Consider the following 21813-nt stretch of genomic DNA (forward strand, 5'->3'; position numbering starts at 1 on the left):
CGTCAGAGCGAACGTAGAAGTTCGCTTGAAAAGTGCGTTATAAACTGATCGTGTGAGCGACATTTCTGTTTTTTTACCGGCGTTTTACAACTTTTACACGTAAGTCTGACATCCTATCTGAGCATGTGAAAAGTCAAGAACGGATAAACGAGGTACCCGACTTATTTTCTTGTTTAATTTCTCACCAAATGAGGGCGCTGTCCTCTTATGAGAACAGCGCCCTCGTTTGGTGAGAAATTAGTTAGTTGATTGATTGAATGTTTACTGAAAAACAACATTAAATTTTCTGCGGCTGCTTGTTTGCCAGTTTTCATCATTTTAAATGGCTGAAAACATATTTTTGTTTGTCCCAAATCTCATCGGTAAGTGCAGTTATATCTGACATTATTTTAAAATGTAAATACTTGTGCAGAATGTTTGTAAATGTAAGATTTCTGAGGGGATATTTTGGGGGTTCAATTTCTTGTTTACAAAAATATTTTTCATTTCACTTTTATTATATTACTAAGTTGGCCTGGGGAACTGTTAACACTCAACTGAGTACTGGTGAAAATTAATGTACATAAATGTAATTAGTCAAAATAAGGGCCCAAGTTTATTATGCTGTCAGCCGAAATTCTGCTGAGCAAATTCCTTTGGGTTTGCTGGCAAAATCACAGCAAAATGTATGGTATGTTGTTGGCTGGTGTAAATTTAACTGTGTAGTAAACGTCTAGTCTAACTAAGCAAGAGTTTTGTGCTTAACCCCCTTAACAGGCTTATTAATAAAAAATAGCAAGCTTTGTTTGTGCCTACCTCCTGCAGGTGGACCCTAACTAACACATTTACTTGCATTAATGTTGACATTTTAATCCACTTCAATATTAAATGTCATAAATTAAAATTGTTTTGTTTTTGCTTTAATTTTAAAAGTTACTTTCACTTTCATTTTCAGGGTATGCCCGTATCATTCTTGCACTGATTGCATTCTATTACATGCGAACTGATTATGTAACTGCAACCTGGTGTTATCTACTGAGTGGTCTACTGGATGCGTTCGATGGCCACGCTGCCAGGATGCTCAATCAAGGTATATCAATCTCACCCATAGCCAAAACAGGGTAGTTACCTTCCAAAATATCCCATTTGGGGAATAAATAGACGGGGCAGGCCTGATACTTCACGGAGGCAATGAAGGCAATTGCCTTTATTATGCCCTCTGGTCATTGCCTTGTTGCTCTTGAAATGCTCCAGTACAAATTTACTTAGTGCCCTTGCCCTTTCAAAAATGATGCATATAGGCTTGATGGGTTGCCGACTAGACTCTCTTTTTAAATTTTAACTTTGACCGTCGTATGAGTGCCAGGCAAACAAACATGCAGGGCTTAAATTTGTCCACTGCCAGTAAACTCTCATGACATGACAAGTAGTATTGCAGTGATTAATTCTAAGACCCAATTATTTAGCACCTTGTAAGGGTTTACCAGGTGCTACGGCTAAGCTTGGGCGATATCACGATATTATCAAATATCCCGATATCAATTTGGAAACGATTTCGATATCGGCTGGATTTGGTTTTAATCGAAATATCGATATATCGCGATATATCGCGATAATCGCGATATATTGCGATATCGATTAAATATCACGATGTATTTGCTAGCTGAGACATCTTGCACCCCATAGGTTTGGAGTAAAACCAGAAGAATAGGTCATTAGAACACCTCTCTTATGCTATGACTGTCTCTTCTACAACTTTCATTTGGAGTTTGAAGACTGATGATGTCAAATTTAATTAATCCCGAGTATATATCGAATATCGCGATATATTGTTGGCGATATATCGTGAATAAAATAAAGCGATATCGCCCAAGCTTAGCTACGGCGCATACAGCAGCCACAGCCAGGAACACCGGGGCGAACCCCTTCTCTTGTCGATAAGTGCACTGGGTTCTTTTACATGCGTTACACAACACATGGGACCAACGGCTTTACGTCCCATCCGAAGGACGAAGCAATGGTTAAGTGTCTTGCTTAAGGACACAAGTGTCACGGCTGGGTTTGAATTTGGTACTCCTAACCGCTCGACCAAAACACTTCCACTTTTAATGCTATTGAGTAAATAAAGTATACTTAACCACAGAGACAAAGAGATAAAACTTGAATTTATGTTCTGCTTTCTGTATAGGAACCAAGTTTGGTGCCATGCTGGACCAATTAACAGACCGCTGTGCAACCATGTGTCTTCTAGTTACTCTTTCAGTCTTGTACCCTGACTACATGTTCTGGTTCCAGCTGAGTATGATCATTGATGTTGCTAGCCACTGGTTACATCTTCACAGGTACAGTCCCAAATTACATGGAGGCAATTGAAGTCTCAGTTGCCCTGGTCTTGGCCTTGGGGCCCCTGCACAAGCCCGGTTCATACTTCCTGCGAATGTGAATGCGGTATGAATTTTGACATCACAAATTCACAACGAATAATTCGCAACAGTTGTTTTGTGCTCAACTCCTGCGAAATATTCAGTGCGAAAACAACCCTGTGACATCAAAATTGACTTCTCATTTGCATATAGAGGAAGTATGAGCCATGCTTAAAACTACTGGGCTTTTTCAGTGGTCTTTTTTTTCTCTCGTTATCTTCTTGCAATTTCAATAAATAATTGAGCCGAACTTTTCACAGGTTTGTTATTTTACGCATATGTTTTGGCACATCAAAAAAATTCCTTTAAAATACACACACACAAATTAAAAAAAACTTAGCTAATAATTTTCTTATTACCGATGCAATAGTTACATTAGTTGAATTGTTTTGGGGTTTTTTACCTTATAGCTCTAGCATGAAAGGAATAGCCAACCATAAGATGATTGACATGTCTGGAAACCCCATCCTGCGTATCTACTACACCTCCAGGGTAAGCTGCTTATTAAGAATTAGGGCTCAATTTCATAGAGGCATGAAGCAGAAAATATTGCTTAACAATTGTCTGCTAAGCAGAAATGAGCAGGATACCAGCCACAAATTGTACATGTGACATGGTAGTTTGGCTGGTAACCTCATTCTGGTAAGCATAATTTTGTTGTGCTTAGCCACTGTGCTTTTTAGCAGCTCTATGAAGTTGGGCCCAGGTGGATTACTTTTTCGTACGTCCTTTTCACACTGTATCTTTTATCCCTGTGGGGAAGGCCCCAGGAGTTTTTATACCCCACGGTTGCCCAGGCGCACTGTCCCTGCCCATGGGGTTCTATTCCATGGGGTTCCAGGGGCACATTTCAAGAATACCCCAGGGTTTTACCACTTGCACCTACTCAAGAGCAGGGGTGGCTATTCCCCGGGTTATGCCCATTTGCCGGGGTAGATCAGGGATAAAGAGATCCAAGTGTGAAAGGGTTGTCTGTGATTCCCGGGGGGTTGCCCTTGGGAATGGAGTTATGTGAAAAGGGCTTTAGGGTGGCATGGGTGGCTAGAGTTTAATTCATGGCCATGGTTTTTAATTTCTGCACAAGTAGCACTTATTTTATCAATGTAGTTGCTAGTGACAGAGAACAGTGCTTAAACTGATCTAACTTAGGATAGTGACAAGCATCACAAGGCCAGCGACGGCCACATCAAGGTGAGGGCTACACTTAGCTGTACTACCACCCAGGGGCATTTTGACACCTATTCATGGGGCTGAAAGATCCCCTTAACAGTCTGTAAGGATGTAGGCACAGGTACATGTATCATCCACTAGGAGCTTGGCTCGTACCTTCCCGAGTGCAAAATCCCAAGGTATTAAATTAAATATTTTGTTCTTGTTGTTGGTTTTTATTTCAACCCTAGCCCGTGCTGTTTGCCATGTGTGCTGGTAATGAGTTATTCTACAGCATGATGTACTTGCTCTACTTCACTGAAGGACCACTGGGTAAGTATTAGACCCTCGCTATACTGGGCCATTCAAAGCTGCCCACATCACCAGTATTTATCACAGTTGCCGTGGCGAGCAGTCCCGAAAGGAGCTAGACAGTCTGGCCACACAATGACTAATTGACACCAATAAGCCATTTGCGAGTTAGGTTTGGATAATGTCTGGAACAATGACTCGCTTAGTTATGATGCACCGCTTACATTTGAATTCCTCAGACTATCGAGACAGTTGCTACGCCACTTGATTAGAGGCAAGCTTTTGCCTAGCAACCTCCAGGATGAGCAAACCCTGGTACCATTGTGCCAAACACATCCATTCAGAAAATGTGTATGGGTGTTCACCGGCTCATACGTAACTACGCAAAAGCTTGCCCCTAATCTTGTGGCGTAGCAACTGTCTCCATAGTCTGAGAAATTCAAATGTAAGCGGTGCATCGTAAGTAAGCGAGTCACTGTACCAGACGTTATTCAAATCTAACTTGCAAATGGCTTTTTGTTTCATATAATTGTAGTTTAATCTGAGACATACGCAGATACATTGCCCAAATACAATCTTACTATCATTTTCTTAGAATGTTTCTATCTGTTCAAGAGCCTTGAGTTATTTATTAATAGATACTTGCACTAGATAAGATTACATGTATATAGACCAATCCGACGGACGAAACAAAATTGGTAGCAACCTCTAGTGAAAAATTAGCAACTGCGGTGTCTTTGTGCATAATATAGGCATTGAAGACACTGCAGCAAATGGCGCACGGTGCTCAACACTTGCGGGCCCAGAGCGCGTCGGATTGGTCTATATTCTTAATGTTATTCATGTTATTCTGAGAGTGTGAATATTTGGCTGCCACCTTGTGTGCGGAGATCATTCCACTGAGTCACATTTGGGAGGCATGGTTGGCTTGTGCGTGAAGCTCTTGCCTCTCACCAAGGTGACCCCGGTTTGATTCCTGGCCAGGGCCATATGTGTGAGTTGAGTTGTGCGTTGGTTCTCTGCTGTGCCAGGAGGGTTTTCCAGACCATCCGGTTTTCCTCCCTGGGGAAAAATCAAACACTTTTGATCTTGGCTGTGCTCCGTGGTCATAATGGGTTGATGTGGCTGGCAGCTGAAGGCGCCCTTGCATGCCTGCTTCTCAAACACGTTTGCAATTCAGCTCTAGCTGGGAGTAAGGATGATTAGCCCCCAAATTATTATTGTCTAAACACTTTCTAATTGTCTCATCTTCTTATCCATCTATTCCAAGTTCCCATCGTGTCCTTCAGCATCTTCCGCCTGATCCTCATCTTATCTGCCCCAATCTCCCTGGCTAAGACGGCCATTAGCCTCCTCCATCTCATCACTGCCTCCCAGAACATGGCTATCATTGACGTCGCTGAAAGGGAGCAGAGGGCTGCAGAGAAGAAGGAATGAGAAAAGGTGAAAGGTCACCAGGTCAAAGTTCAGTTAAACCCAGTTAACTGAAATTGTATGTATACCAAATGGTTTTGTCCGAGTTCAATATTAAGGCCGTGTCCGAAACGGTGACTTCGGCCACAGCTACGACTAGATCGTGCGCTTCTGCCTTCTTCAACACTGGCAGACGCGCTGATCTAGCCGTAGCTGTAGCCGAAGCTGCTGTTTCGGACACGGCCACAACCACCTGGTTTTAACTGTGTTTAACTAGTTTATCAACTGGTTTTCAACTGGTTCCAGTCAAAACCATATTAACTAGGTTCAACTGGAATTTTGACCTGGGCATGCAGAGATCCACACCCTTATCTAGGGACCAATCAGTACCAACGTATAGGCGGAGCCAAGATCGACACACCTATGAAATCGGTAAATTTTCAACCTTAAATAGCTGTCTTTATGATTATGCATAGACAAAATTGAATATTTTTGTGTGGAATTTATGTGCAGAGCTTAACATGGTATTAAAAATAATCAATGAAAATTCACCTGCACTTTTATGTAATATTTCACTGTAGAATGGATGCTGTATATAAGATCGAATGTCGTAGAACAACTTAGCAGAACAAGATATAGGTTGTAAAGCACTTGTTAAAACAGAAACAGTCTCAGTGCTTAGTTTTTTAAAGGGCAAGGGCACCAAGGCATTTTCTCCTTGGTAAAAAGGCATCCTATGATGAAATTTTAAATTTCTACTTGAGCATTTCAAGGGCACCAAGGCATTGACAAGGGGGCATGGAGGCAATCGCCTGCGTTGCCTCCGTGAAGTATCAGGCCTGCATTTAAAATGGCATGGCGCTTTGAGTAATCAATCTACTTATTAGGATTTTATGTTCTTGGTTACTAGACACAAGAGCCGTTTTCACATAGCTGTTATATATTTTTTCTAGAATATATTCTAGGTTGTGTTGTTTAATGCTGCGTTGCGGCAGAGAGGATATAGTAAAAACAGGAAAATCACTTTCACAAGAAGGTTGTAGATTGTAGTCTTGCGATAAGTAACTTGTTCTATGCATCACAGTTGGTTCTATATTATGAGTAGATCCTTGTCATTTGATTGGAGGATTGTAGGTCACATGGGATTCTAAATTGCGCATTTTGATTCAAAACTCCCTCATTGTGGATGCTAACCCTTTCCCATGTTGTATTGTAAGCTTGGGTGTGATACACACAGCAGTTAACTGCTTTATGGCTTCTGACTGGTACCCCTGAACAAAGATATTGACAACATAGGGAGACCGCCAATCTACTTGTATAAAGTTCACCATCTTGTTTTGAAAGCTGTTTTAAGATTAATGTGTGTGCAATCTAACTCAACAACCCTCCTGCTATTATTATTATTATTATTATTATTATTATTATTATTATTATTATTATTATTATTATTATTATTATTATTATTATTATTATTATTATTATTATTATTATTATTATTATTATTATTATTATTATTATTATTATTATTATTATTATTATTATTATTATTATTATTATTATTATTATTATTATTATTATTATTATTATTATTATTATTATTATTATTATGGTATTTCTTTGTTCATATAACTTGCCATTTTAAACCTAAACAGTTTAATTTTTTTAATTTTTATTACACATCGAACAATGCCAAAACACGTTGTCGAGATATGGAAAGCTTGAGATATGGTAAAAGAATCCCTCAAAGGAAAACGCCTGCAACTAGGCAGGAACTGCAATCCAATCAACATTCAAGCTCTGGTTTTGATCAGTAAAGTGTGAGTTTGAATCCCGGTCGTGACACTTGCTACGTAAAATTGGGGAGGTAGTGCTTTTTGCTCTACCGGCCAGGCTTCGGACTGATGATACCCAAGCCTACATCCATATGGACTGTAAAGGGGGTAGTAACCCTGTTTCAGCCCTAGGAGTAGGTGGCAACGGCCTCTGGAAATAACGATTGTAGCCCACACCTTGAAGTGGCCTTCAGACCTTGTGTGTCTTGCCTTGCAGGCCTTGTGTGTCTGGCGACTTGCATAACAAAAAATGCAAGGCATTCGTTTGAGGTGGAATTAGAAACGGGTCCCACAGAGTTGAAAGGCAGGAAAAGAACCACTGAGAACCACCTAGGCCGTATTTCCCCTGTGTTAGTTTTTTTGTGTTCAGTTTGGTTTATTTTAACAGGGAGGGTGAATGCATCATTTTCCTGTCACCTCGCCAAACATAGATGGATTACCTCGCCAAACATAGATGGATTTGACTTTCTTTGCCATTTTCTCAACAGTTTTATGCTGTGTGTCTTTCATTGTATCTTTATTGAAAAAATTTCTGGGCAGATAAACCAGCAATTTGTGACAAAAACAAATGATGATTCTGGTTTGAACACACCTTCGTATCTTGTTGTCAGCATTAAATATCACCCCTGTATAACTTTTTAAATCTGAGAATTTTGCAAACTAAGAATTCACAGAAAAAAATCCACTATCACAAAAAATATATAAATTAATGTATCTGTGCTTGAACAGTAAATTATGATTTACCTAACTTATTTATTTTTGAACATAAGTCAAGTTTGTAAAGTGTAATATATGAACTGTTATAATTAATGATATCTCAAACAAATCACATCTAATAGACTGTGCAAATCTGTATTGTACAAATAAAAAGTGTGTCTGCATGTGACTGTTGTAAAACAAGAAGTCAAATAAAACAGTTATTCTGAAACAATTTAAATTGTGTTTCATGTTATTTTTACCATAGTATAGGTTTGAGTGATTTTTTGTGTGTATTAAGTTTGTTTTTTTAAGCTAGGATATACCGAAGCCTAGGGTTAACCTTGGCAGAGCTGTGTTTTTCAAGAGTTGTGACATGGGGGGACCTGTTTTCCATGGGTCACATGGTTATAAATAGACACCATTTATGATTTTCGGTCAGCACAACCAAATGTGCAGTCTAGTCTGGGACCCTGACTAATAGCTTATAATTGCAAGCTCTCACACTTGTACTAATACAAAGCTCTGTGTTTGATTTGGTATTCGAACCCCCCCCCCCCACTTCAAACCCCGCCCACGGTCTCACCCCACCCCAAAATTACTTTCGGTACAAACAAAAAGTGGCTTTTTTTCCTCAGAAATTAAGTGTCCATGAAGTCTGTCTATATTTCTTTATTTAATTCTACCCGTTTTATAATTATAATAGTTTATATTGATTGCGTTATTTAAATGCCGCTTTGACTTATACAAGTTTATTCATCATGACTCTCATGCCAGTGACTTTACTTTATGAACGACTTGTACAAGTTTATTATAGCTTGTTTATGTTCATTTTATTGTCAACAACAGAGGGCGCAAGTCTAGTCTAGCAGTAGGCGATTGTATGGTAAAAAAGTAAAAAGTCATGGCAAGTTTGTGCAATTTTTCCTGCTGTTTTGACATAAACAAAGATATTTTATGCTTCGTAAAATCTCTTCGAGACAAGCTTCCTGTTAATACATCAGCTGCAGGTGATGAAAGTGAGTAATTATTATTTACGAACGTCTAAAAAAGAAATGTCATTCATGTCAAAAAGTTCACCCAAAAAGTTTATCATTATCATCAGCAGTCATTGTTGTGTGTGTCAGTCAGGTGATTGTCTTTTTTTGTCACTTCTTATCTTTATTCTGAATCTGAATTGTGTTGTCGTAAAAAAAACTAATTATGGAAACAACTCACCAATTTTTAAAGAAGATAAGGAATTAAAATTAAGTTTGATAGATGTGGGTGGGAGAAGAAAACCCAGAAAGATATGATGTACGTTCTGACTGCCCCCATTGTAACTGAACGAATCTCATGACTGCTGAGTCGTATCGTAGTGGTAGCAAACATAGTGTAAGGTATCGATTGCCTTGTTTAGCAGAGTGCTGGCACACAAATCTGGAGGCCCTTAGTCTAGTTCAAATCCCAACAGGTCAAGAGAAAGTTCAAGCTGACATTTCATAGCATTTGTATCGCTGGAACTCTTACGCACTCAGTACCAGAGAGGACCTTCCTAATAGTGAGTAGACTTGATAATGACTTGATGTCTTTTTTTCATGAAATCATGAAACATGATTTCAACATTTTTAATAGTTCTCTCTTTGTTAGCAGTTCCTGGGTCTATGGCGATTTAATGATTGATGACAAAACTTGCATTTCTTTCTCCCTGTCATGTAGAAAAGCCAGAGCTGACTGTCCGCATCGTTGGGCAAGAGCGTTCTGATGAAGTCTTGTATGTATGGGATGATGTTTCACCATTCTCCAGAGAAGCTGTTACTCATGTTGGATTGTATGATCCAGCCAAACAGAAGAACTCGGTGAGTAAGACTTTTGAAAAAATTGTTAATTGTCCAGCGGCCGATTTCACGAAACGCTAGGATTAATCCTATCTCGAGTGAGGACGAGTAACCCGTCCTAACTTAGGATGGGTTCAATGCGTTCTACGTCTTCAGATAGGGAACTTAACTTGTCCTAGGTCCTAAGATTAATCCTAAGTTAGGATGAGTTTGGTGAAATCGACAGCTGGTGTTTCCATACAGTGTACCACACCATAGTCACGGTCTGAGGACTTATTACTATAGAAAAACCTGAAAAGGGTTTGAATGAACTGCAACGTTGAGACCCAGATTTCTGGCCCTACTTATCCAGTATTATAGTTCATATTATATAATATTAATTTTGGTTTTTTTTACCCACACACCGATGTGTGTTAGCACTGTATACTCGGTACTTTCCCGAGTCCTGTGAAAAAAATATCAAAGGCATGTTACTCATTTTTTAATCCTAAAATAATAAAAAAATAAAAAAATAAAATATTCTTTATCCCGGTAGCAAATTTAACATCTCCTATATCGTTGCGGTACCCGCTGCCAAAACATAGGATTCGAACTGCCTCTAGCTACCGGGCAACCTCGGTAGTCTAGTTGGTAAGACACTGCTCTAGAATTGCAAGGGTCGTGGGTTCGAATCCCACCCGAGTAACATGCCTTTGATATTTTTTCACAGGACTCGGACTGAGTATACAGTGCTATTAACACACATCGGTGTATGGGTAAAAAAAAAAAATAATTAATATTCTTTATCCCCGATGCAAATTTAACATCTCCCATACTATATAAGTGAAACTCCATTGCTAAATGTTCTTGTTCCCTTTCCTTTCTAGGTGTTATTTGTTCATGACAGTAAGCTGAATATTATAAGCTGCACCATGAACCAAGAGTGCAGTATTATTGCTTATGTGACACTAGAGGGGCCATCTACTCATGCTGAAACGACGACAGAATCATCACCGCAGGCTAGCTTTGGGAAGACAAGGGTTTCACCCTTCTGCTGTAAGTACATGTATATCCTGATAATTGATTCTGAAATTGACTGAGGCGGGACTTGAACCTGAGACCTCTGGATTAACATTCTGGGCCCAATTTCATTAAGCCTGTAAGCACAAAAATGTGCTTAGCATGAAATTTCTTCCTTAATGTCTCTGAGCTACAATATCAACCTCTACCCTCGCAGTACTCATTTATACCCCTGAGTTAAACCAGGGGCCAATTTCATAGAGCTGCTGAAGCAAAACAAATGCTTATCACGAAATAGCTCGCTTATTTTACACATACTAAATAGCAAAAATTTCATGCCATATACATTGCTTGTAACTGGTATTTTGTTGTTGTTTACTTAGCATAACAATTGAGTGGAGTCTTGACCAGTAATCTGATTTTACTAAGCAAGGATTTTTTCGCTTAAGCAAATCAGCTCTATGAAATTGGGCCCAGATATTATGAGGTACATGTTGGTATCTTTTAGTGTACAGAGCATTCTTGGCTGAGATTCAGCCTCAGAATCGGATCTTTGATCTCAACGTGGAGCGGCGGAATCTTCTCAGAGTGCAGTTCCTCTGGGGTCGTCAACCGAAGGACCGGGACGCAGCGAGCCGTGAGTCACGCCTACTGTTTCTGCTTCATAAAGAATGTAAGTGACTTGTTACATGTACCTCCCTCTGATGCCAAGTTTATTACCTTTGACTTGTTTTTACTCTTTTATCTAGGCTTTTCTATTTAACACTACAACCCTTTTCTCACCGAAGGTCTGTAGCCAGCCTTTGCCTGTTTTACAGATATTTCCATGGTAAATGTTCCACCAGTCTATCCAAACTTGTTCCTCCTGTCAGGGTGTTTGAGCGCGAGACCAGGCTTTCTGCTTGTTCTCATCCTTATACTGTGGCTGTGCCAAGATGTAGAACAAAGAGTTACCCCAGTAGCTTTTTCCCTCGTACTGCATCTCTTTGGAACTCCTTGCCTGGTGCATGTTTCCCTTCATCCAATGATCTGCCATCTTTTAAGAGAAATATCAATTCCTACCTTCAGCTCCACTGAGTTTCTGCATTTCTATGTTTTCTTTCTTGTAGCCCTTTACCTAGAGTGGCTTTTAGCCTTGTTTTAATTCCTATGGATTAACGGAAAAAAGAGAAAACCATATGAAACACCCCAGATTGTAGAGAAGGGCTTCTAAACCAAAGATACATGTAAATAAATTGAAGCAGGCTTCGCGCTCGCAAGGTTTCATGCATTGCACTCATAGTTCAGGCTTTTTTTCACATCCCTATATAATGCAAGTCATGCATAAGTTTCGTATTGCCTGACATCTTTATAAACAAAGTTTCTTTCTTGTTCCTTTTTTTTTTGTCATAGCTATTGGGCTCTACAGCCTCTCACTTGCAAGAATGGGCAACAAAGGAGTCGTGAGTATTCATCCTGCAAAGTTTATTGAATTTAAAGTAACTGTTCTAGTCCCTAATATTGAGAAATAGAATCAGCTGTAGCAAAATGCTTACCAACCAATAGGACCTGTGGTATGAATGCAAAACAAAAGTTAACAGCCTGACGCTTCCACCCCAGCAGAGTCTTTCTCAAAGTTTTTTATCCATCAAGAAAGACTATGCTGGGGTCGAAATTTCTTGATGTTAACTATTTTTTTGCAGGCCTTAATATTATCAGATGACCTCTTTAAAGTTCCAAGTTTTAAAGTTCCAAGACACGACGATCAGAGCATACTGATTAAAACATCAAGTTGGAACCAACAGTTCTTTTCAGAACCACCCCAACTCATTTAGAGTCTATCATTACATGGTGTTATCGCAAACCTTTCTATATCGTATTTCCACCATGCAAAGTTTCACATCCTACTTAAGCTATATTTTAGAATATTAATCTCTTTGTGCATGTTGGCAATTTCTAAAACCAAATACTGTGATTTGTAGATGATGAGTGCGCCACCAGATACTCAGCAGGTATTAGGGAAGTTCATCTGGGCTCAATGGGACGTCAGTAATCAGCAGTTATACGTCCTTCTGATGAGATTTCGTCAAGGGGAAGATAAACCTACCCCCATCTTGCGATGTCTGGAGTTCAACAGTAAAACAACTCTCTTCACAAAAATAGTAAGTGTTTCTTGTCATTACAGGCCATTTGTCCTCTTGCACAACTCGGAACACACCTCCACAAGGAGTCCATTCCTATGTCTGTATTTTGACTTGCAATCAATAAAACGATGTGACCTGTGACACCACATGTTTACAAAAGAGCCACAGAGCCTGGACTTCCTGCAGGCACGATTTGTACACAGCTCAATGGAAGAAAACATAACATCTTATATTATATGGAGATTGCACTGTCTAATTCTTATCAACTTTTGATATGATGAAAGGGGGCACATCTCAAAACTTGTCAAGCTTTTACTTTCATAACTCTTGGATTTATGTGGAAATTATGACACAAAATGTCAACTTCCCATAGGATCAGTGTAGTATCTTGCCTGTCAGAATACTCAAAGAATGTACGGTCACACTTATTGTAAACAAGGTTCACATGGTCTATAGAATCCATTTAGCTAGGCCTCATTGACCGATTACGGCTTGTCCAGAATTTTGAGAAGCATGTCCGAGTGGTCTTTTGCAACCGACTCAAGTTCTGGTGTTGTTAGGGTGTGGGTTCAGTTCCGGGTCGTGGCACTTGTGTCCTTGCGTGCGGCACTTCTCCAAAACTTCTCCATAAATTCTTTGTCCTTTGAGACACCTAAAAATAAGTGCTATGATACATGTAAGTACAGAGTAGTACCAAGTAACACTATTAGTTGAAAACAAATTCTTGGCAAAAACTGTTGTCCCGCCAAAAAATATCCAACAGGATACTTTGTACTAATTTTTTTTTTCCCCATACACCGATGTGTGTTAGCACTGTATTATCATTAATTTCCTGAGTCCTGTGAAAAAATTATCACAGGCATGTTACTCAGGTGGGATTCGAACCCACAACCCTTGCAATTCTAGAGCAGTGTCTTACTAACTACTCGATAGTTAGAGGCAGTTCAAATCCTATGTTTTGGGTACCGCAACGATATAATTAATAGATAATAAATTTGCATCGGGGATAAAGAACATTAATTTTTTTTTTTTTTTTGTTTACCCTTACACTGATGTGTGTTAGCAAGGATACTTTGTATTAGCAGTCCCCTGCTGTCATCACTGATAATTCTGAATATTTCCGCTATTGAAAGACCATTCATTGTATGTATTTGTATTTATTTTTATGTACAAGAGTGCTGAAATTCCAAACTCTAATTGTTACTTTACTTGTGTTTTCTTTATCTGTGTAGTTGGAACTCACCCTGCCTTTCCCAATCAAGTATAGTGTTGGAAAGTAAGTACATATTAGACAAAGGATTCGGGTACTTTTTCAAAATGTCCATAGATTTACATTAAACTTACAGGGTTTGAAGATAATGATAGTGGAAAGCTTCCCTTCAAATATTACTAACTGAGGTTCTGTAGTTTTTGAGAAATACGTAAAACAAGTCACAAAATAATTTTCGTCTCGGGAAGACGAAAATTATTTTAGCATGTAAAAAAAATCCCATTAACCAGTTATGATATTATACCATAACCATAGCATAACTGGTTCATACGTTTTTACATGCTAAAACTGAGACGAACATTATTTGTTTTACTAATTTCTCAAAAATTACAGCACCTCAGTAAGTAAAATTTCAAGGGAAGCTTTCTACTATCATAATCTTCAAACTATGTAAGTTTAATGTAAATCTGTGGACATTGTGTTAGGAAAAAGTACATAGACCCTTTAAAGCCATTGGACCCTTTCGGTAAACAGTATTGTCCAAGGCCCACACTTCGTGTATCACAACTTCTATATCAAATAACAAACCTGTGAAAATTTGGGCTTAATCGGCCATCGGAGTCGGGAGAAAATAACGGGAAAACCCACCCTTGTATCCGCGCGTTTCGCCGTGTCATGACATGTGTTTAAAATAAATCCGTAATTCTCGTTAACGAGAATTGATATTGTTTTACTGTTTTCTCAAAAAGTAAAGCATTTCATGGAATAATATTTCAAGAGAAGTCTTTCACCACTACCTTCTGTAAACCCTGTAAGTTATTTGTAAATCTGTGAACTTTTTTTTTTTTTCCTGTACCGAAAGGGTCCAATGGCTTTAAGCACATGTTTTCTTTGTATCACTTTTTTTTATATTTTTGTGTTGTTTTCAGAGAGCAGTATTCACATGTGGCACCAAGCCGAACAATGTCAGGTATGAATATAACATCTCCAAAATTAATATTCTTCTTTATCCCCGCTGCAAATTTAACATCTATTATATATATCGTTGCGGTACCTGCTGCCAAAACATAGGATTCGAACTGCCTCTAGCTACCGGGCAATCTCAGTGTCTAGTTGGTAAGACACTGCTCTAGAATTGCAAGGGTCGTGGGTTCGAATCCCACCCGAGTAATGTGCCTGTGATATTTTTTCACAGGACTCAGGAAAGTAATGAGTATACAGTGCTATTAAACATCGGTATATGGGTAAAAACCAAAATTAATATTATTTCCAACCTCAGCCTCTTTGTACACTTTCATTCCGTTATATGGCAAAACAGCTTTTCCCTGTACATGCCTTTCTCCAAATTTCACTTTTCTCGTTTGACTGTTTCGCCATGGAAGGGCTGAATTACGTTTCCTCATCTTTTTCTGTCTTTGCCCTAAGGCTATTGAATAAACTCTGCACTCATATTAGGAATTCAACTGGTCTCACTGCTCACTGGCCCTCCCTTCCAGGACCAATCTTACATCTGGTCGCAATCTTTCTAGCCTTCTTGTCTCTTACAACCAGCATACCTAAACTTCATCTTTTATTCCACTTTCTCCAGAGAGTTCCTTCAACATGGAGGTGATAGTTCAACCCGGTGGTTCTTTCTGTGTCTGCTACCAACACCCAACCAAACCCAAACTCCAACAATCCACGAAGCATTCCACTCAAGACAAAACCACACCCCGCACACCCGATCTCTCCCCAATCAGCGAGAGTGAAAGTCATGAGCACAAGAATCGCCGAACAACTCTACCAGATCTTGAAACCGACTTAGTCTCCGACGTTAATCGACGAAGAGCGGTTTCAGATCTCTCGTTTACCTCATCGACATCGTCCCCGCAAAGCACCTGGTACCGCGATCTTTCAACCGATGCGTCCTCACCTGGATCATCATTTGAATGTCTCAACTATCCATCGTTAAGCTTTGACTCCCTATCTTCGACCCCGCCAGGTACCTTAAAGTCACCTCCTAGCCCCCTCTTCACGTCCTTCCGATGGGGAGACCGGCAGCTTTCCACCCCTAGTCCAACCGCTGAGAAACTGGACACCGTTGATCTGAATTACTCTGTTCTGACTCTACATCACATGACAGTCTTACATTGTAGTGTACCTCAAATACGGAGAGAATTGGCCGAAACCACGAAACTCTATTTTACGCCCTTGGGTAAGTTTAATCTTGCACAAGATTTGTGCATGTTATTCTGTCTTCAATAAGCGAACTGGGCCCAATTTCAAAGAGCTGCTTAAGCACAAAAAGGAGCTTAGCACAAAATGTGCATTGGTATCCGGCTCATTTTTGCTTAGCGGAAAATTATTAAGAACCACCACAAGTTGTGAATTATATTAGCGTACTTAGGCTCTAAACTGATATTTGCGTGTTATTCCCTCTTCTGAAGCGAACTGGGCTCAATTTCATTGGGCTGCCTAACACTTAAGCACAAAAAGTAGCTAAGCACACTAACAATGCTTACCAGAATAGGATAACCATCCAAAATAGCATGTCACCTATACAATTTTTGGGTGGTACCCTGCTCAATTGTGCTTAGCAGCAAATTAATAAGAACCACCACAGCTTGCGCTTTTTGTACGTACTCTGGCTTTGAACTTTCTCTTGAAGGCGCATAGCAAGTGTCTCTGATAAGCGGCACTTCTAGGAGGAAAATGTCAAACATTGTATTGGAATTTTGCAAAGGGCACCACAGTAAAAGCACAGGGCACCACGGCAACTGCTGTCAACAGCTGTGGGTACCGGAGGTTTTTTCAAGGCCTGTATATTACTGCAAACCTTAGATGATCAGGAAGTATTTTGTAACTGATATTATTTACACAGGGTCGATAAACTTTCTGGTTTCATTTTTCTACCATCAGAGAGTTACATTTTAGTATACTCCCCTGGTAACCTGCTCCACCTACTGAATGTTAGTCCTGAAGTTGTACCGTGTTTGCATGTGGCCTTTCATGGTGCGTCGGTACCCACTAGTCCTGTCATGGAAGATGACGATGCATCATTATGTGATACCCAACATGGCTGCCAAACATTGACACATTTGAACCGGGTGAAAACAGCCAACTCAAGTGGTAAGTTTTTTTATGGGAAGCCAGAGTAATTTTAACCTGCATCCTAGATTAATGTGCCGGCGCTCTACCAACTGAGATACCTAGCCCTAATAGTGGCAATCTCCCTAATTTTATAAAAGTCTTTGTGCGGGGGTGCCAGTCAGAAGCCATAATCGGCTTCTTTTTTTTGTGCTCTTTTTTTGCAAGTCGCCCAAAACAAGGCTAAAAGCCACTCTAGGTTAAGGGCTACAAGGAAGAAAACATAGACATGCAGAAACTCAGTGGAGCTGAAGGTAGGAATTGATATTCCTCTTAAAAGATGGAAGATTATAGGATGAAGGGAAACATGCACCAGGCAGGGAGTTCCAAAATGATGCAGTACGAGGGAAAAAGCTACTGGAGTAGCTCTTTGTTCTACATCTCGGCACAGCCACAGTATAAGGATGAGAACAAACAGAAAGCCTGGTCTTGCGCTCAAACACCCTGACAGGAGGAACAAGGTTGGATAGACTAATGGAACATTTACCATGGAAATATCTGTAAAACAGACAGAGGCTGGCTACAGACCTTCGGTGAGAAAGGGGTTGCAGTGTAGTTCCTAACTCTTCTCCAACCAGATTTATAATACGCTGCCGTGTAGCCAGAGATCACACCCTCGGAAGTGCCAACCTGGGAAGTGCCAGCCAGGGGATCACCTTAAGGGGATGCGACTTTTAATTTTAAATATTGAGTAATAAACCAAAAGGGAAACTGACTTAATAAACTTGAATAAATCTTGTACTAGAGCAGATTCAAACCTTTGACTTCTGGCTCCTTAATCCTGCTCTAGTCAATGTTCCTTTGATCAACCCAAAGTTACCGGGTCAGTTAACCTTGTGGTTTATTAATCGGTAATTATCTTGATTTTTTTTCATTTTTTGTCTCTTTCTTGAAGGTGACTGTATTTTCAATACAGAGACAGGTAAAATGTTTAGAGTGAGTATAAACAAGGAAGCAATACCTAAACTGTTGGTCCAGGACGTCTGTCACTCCAACAAACTGGCGCTCATCCACCTGGTAACCCTACACCTCAGAGACTCTGTGCTGATTCAAAAGGTAGTTTATAAGCCCCTTTCATATGAGAGCAATTTAGCAAGGGTCCCTTGCTAAATTGTAGCATGGTTGTAGAAAAAAAAAAAAAAATTGATTTGATGAGATATTGCCCAACTCACAAGGCCAGGTGGCTACTTGGCTGTTGACCCACATCAACTGACACTGGGGCTGAAACAGGGTTACCCCTTCACACTCCTTAAGGATGTACATTGTAGGCTTGTGTATCATCCACTAGGAGCCTGGCTGGTAAAGCAGAATTCCCAACTTTTTACAAAGCAAGTATGGTTAAGTGTCTTGCTTAAGGGCATGAGTATCATAGCCGGGATTCAAAACAATGCACTGCTGCTGACAACACCAGAGCTTGGGTCTGGTGAACTGCGGCCTCGGACATGCCACGAATACAGGCTTACTGTGTTTTGATTTGGTTCTACCTTAGGTGATAAATGTACTGTGTGAAGACTCCACCAATCTGAATTTATCAGAGTTACTGGCTGAGCATCTCATGGGAGCAACATTCAGTGCCATTAGGAGGCAGTTTGACCGAGATATACTCCGGCTCTTACAGTTCACTAACACTGATACATCAAGAGGTCAACTGGCTGAGGTAGGAATAGTCAACAGTTGAGAACAACGGAAAAGTGTTGTCTGCTTTTCCTGTCTTTAGTAGATGATAAATGGAGAGATGTTGATAAAACATTGTGAGAAATGTAGTTTTGTGAAAGAGGTAATTTCTCACTCAAAATATGCCTTGTGGTTTTTTCAAAGGAGACATGTTGCAATTGGCAGCCAATCATACCAGGAAACATTGGCCCGAAAGTTGTACTTTTATGTGCATTATAAAACACATTAACCAATGGCTTTATGTCCCATCAAAAAGACGGCGCAATTATAGGAGAGTGTCTCGTTTAAGGCGGCAAGAACGTTACTCGACCCAATGCTCTGCTGATCAAATACAATTAAACATGGTCTTTCGGCTGTGGTGAGAGCTCCAATTAAACCCGCTTTCTTTTTATTTATTTGTTCACAGACATCAGATGGTGAGAGATTGGCCAGCTTCAGACACTGCAGTTATAACATCAAACCAAATGTTTTTGTTCATAAGGTACTGGTATTTTAAAGTTATCTGGCTCTGTTTTCAAGAAAAGGAAGGTTTAAAACTGTATTTTTTTTTTTTTTTTTTTTGGCTGTTGGCTTTGTTTAAACAGTTCACCAGAGCTAACTTCATCGCTCTGCTTACTGTAAGCAAAGAATTAGCTCTTATGGAAGTAGAGTAGTCCGCGCTTACTTCAAGCGCTAACAGGGAAATTCAGATGGTCTTCGGATACTGTGTGCCTTACATAAATGTTGTTATTATTATTATTACTTGGGTGGGATTCGAACCCACAGCCTTTGCAAATCTAGAGCAGTGTCTTACCAAATAGTGTCTTACCAAGCTATATTTTTATTCCTTGAACAGAAAGATTGGATGGAACGTCGTCTGTCAATGGAAGTAAGCTCAACCAACATGTGGGAGACATTAGAGCAGAGAATACGAAGCTTCAGTCCACCACCGGATCCATTCCTCTTTACCAAACCACCTCAACGATTCCATCCAAGTTTCATTGAAAGAGAGATTCGCAAACAGAGAGCACAGTCACTTAATGAGGTAAGCTGTTCATGCAATATACAAGACAGCTGTTCGCCTTACCAACATCAGGCTTTGCACATTCCACAGACACAACGTTCCTGGAGACACCGACTCTTTTCTGTTTCAGTGCAACACTATTGGAACTCGCTCCCTCCTAGCCTTCGGCAGGAAAGCTCCCTCACCAACTTCATATCACAACCAACAACTTTTGTTTTTGTCAACGCTAAAGACTGTTTGGATAACTCTAGTTTGTATCTTTTTTATTTATGCCAAGACTGTACTGTAGTTCAACATAATTTTCTCATAACCTGTGCCAGGAGTGTCAAGGTTAGGAATGCTTTATAGTCCATGAGCAAACCACACTTAATGGTTATACTAGGTTCTTATACTACACTTAGAGCAAGTTCGAGTGTGCACTATGGTTAACTAAAGGTTGACCATTTTGACTCGAACCCAGGCTGGTCGACCATTGGTTGACTATTGTGGTCGACCATTTGGAACCAGCCTCGAGCCCATGGTTTCTTCACTGGTCCCAACAGCATGTTCCATTCTAACATGTATTAAGCGCAGAAGGGAACCAGTGACACTTTAGCGGAAAGGTTGGAAGGTTGACTAGACTACCAACGAGTCATTCAGGTGAGTACGTTACTGCGCATGTGCCTTGCTAGTCTGTGGTCGACCACTGGTGGACTAAATGTGCGCACTCCAACTTGCTCTTGGGTGTTTACAAACCAATTTACCCAAACCTAATAGTGTTGTAGCATTGTGTCCGCCATGTCTCAAAAAGGCTTATTCAGCAAGCCACTCCTCGCAATAAACTCCCTTCTTGTTCTTCATCAGAGTAATCTTGCAAGGCAGAATCCAACCCAGCGGACGTCGTTCCTGAAGAAGGTGGCCGCCTCAGCCCGACGTGTCATCACACCCTCTAAGAAATCAGTCATCACAATCCAGCCTGAGAACGATAACTCTTTGGTTCTAATGGAGGAAGATACACCATTGACTGACAATACACAGGAGACTATCTTAGCACTGGTAGGTATTATCTTGATTATTGACCATGATTAGAACAGGTACATGTAGTAGCTAAAAAGTTTCTTTCAGAACAATAGATAGTAGAATATATAGCAAGATAGTTCTCTAGCATGTCTAAAGAACGAACTCTACCTGGCAGGTAGATACACACATAATGTTAACGCAAACCAAATATATACAGAACAGTTTAATTGAGGCCAATCAAAAACTCAATCGGTGACATTGAAGTTAGTAATCAAGAAGTGTCCTCGATCCACTAAGTGTAGTAGTGTGCAGTCCGATTTCCTACCTTCTCGTAGGTACAGTAGTTAATAAGCAGGAAGGTTTTTTTCAAAACTTGTCTCTGAATTCTGAAAGTTATTCAGCAGCAGTAGAAAAAACGGTTGTACAGGCACGTTAATCCAGAGGTCGTTTGTTCGAATCCCACTCTTGTAAATTTGTCTTTATTCAATCCCAAAAATCATTTAAAATTTTACCCAATCAGTTTCCCTATCGGTTTTTAAATTGATAACTTATATAATAAAGTTTTTATTGTAGACTGCGGAGAAGTTATTGGCCCACCTCGGGAGATACTCCAGCCAGTCAGTAAGCCGAGACAGACTGGTCAATATTGCTCAGGAGTATGTGACATGCCAACTGCAGCAAGCCAAGCAACTGGTACTGCTGTTGCTACATTCCTGCGGTTACCAGGATGCTCGTACTATACCACGCAGCAACGTCACTCTGTACGTACACAAACAATTTCTTAGCTTCTTATTGTTATTTACTTTGGGAATATTAATTTGGATTTTACCCTTACACCAATATGTGTTAGCACCGTGCAACAAATATGCGCTACTCGGCTAAATCAATCACAAGAACCATATCTGCCCTCACAGGTACCCATTTACCCCTGGGTGGAGAGAAGCAATTATAGTTAAATGTCTTGCTCAGGGACACAAATATCATGACCGAGATTCGAACCCACACTCTGCTGAACAGAAACACCAGAGCTTGAGTTCGGTGCTCTTATCCGCTCGGCC

General features: G+C 40.1%; 2 protein-coding genes across 2 annotated transcripts in view; both read left to right on the top strand.

Moving 5' to 3' along the window:
* Positions 1–265: 265 nt before the first annotated feature.
* On the top strand, positions 266–6032 carry LOC117289876 (CDP-diacylglycerol--inositol 3-phosphatidyltransferase-like). Its single transcript, XM_033771063.1, has 6 exons — positions 266–362; positions 935–1069; positions 2168–2321; positions 2813–2894; positions 3803–3884; positions 5134–6032. The coding sequence occupies exons 1-6, from the start codon at positions 323–325 to the stop codon at positions 5298–5300; spliced, it is 660 nt and encodes a 219-aa protein (XP_033626954.1). The 5' UTR covers positions 266–322; the 3' UTR covers positions 5301–6032.
* Positions 6033–8696: 2664 nt separating this feature from the next.
* The window catches only part of LOC117290620 (gamma-secretase-activating protein-like), a 33517-nt gene continuing 20400 nt past the window's right edge, over positions 8697–21813 (top strand). Inside the window, exons 1-16 of the mRNA XM_033772085.1 lie at positions 8697–8823; positions 9503–9642; positions 10488–10656; positions 11129–11293; positions 12013–12062; positions 12582–12761; positions 13976–14019; positions 14883–14923; positions 15542–16147; positions 16852–17061; positions 17975–18135; positions 18569–18736; positions 19160–19234; positions 19589–19777; positions 20600–20791; positions 21329–21516. Coding sequence (XP_033627976.1) covers positions 8709–8823; positions 9503–9642; positions 10488–10656; positions 11129–11293; positions 12013–12062; positions 12582–12761; positions 13976–14019; positions 14883–14923; positions 15542–16147; positions 16852–17061; positions 17975–18135; positions 18569–18736; positions 19160–19234; positions 19589–19777; positions 20600–20791; positions 21329–21516 — 2693 coding nt within the window. The 5' untranslated portion in view covers positions 8697–8708. The remainder of the gene's footprint in view (positions 8824–9502; positions 9643–10487; positions 10657–11128; positions 11294–12012; positions 12063–12581; positions 12762–13975; positions 14020–14882; positions 14924–15541; positions 16148–16851; positions 17062–17974; positions 18136–18568; positions 18737–19159; positions 19235–19588; positions 19778–20599; positions 20792–21328; positions 21517–21813) is intronic.

Source organism: Asterias rubens, chromosome 5, assembly GCF_902459465.1.
Source record: "Asterias rubens chromosome 5, eAstRub1.3, whole genome shotgun sequence".
Classification (NCBI taxonomy): domain Eukaryota; kingdom Metazoa; phylum Echinodermata; class Asteroidea; order Forcipulatida; family Asteriidae; genus Asterias; species Asterias rubens.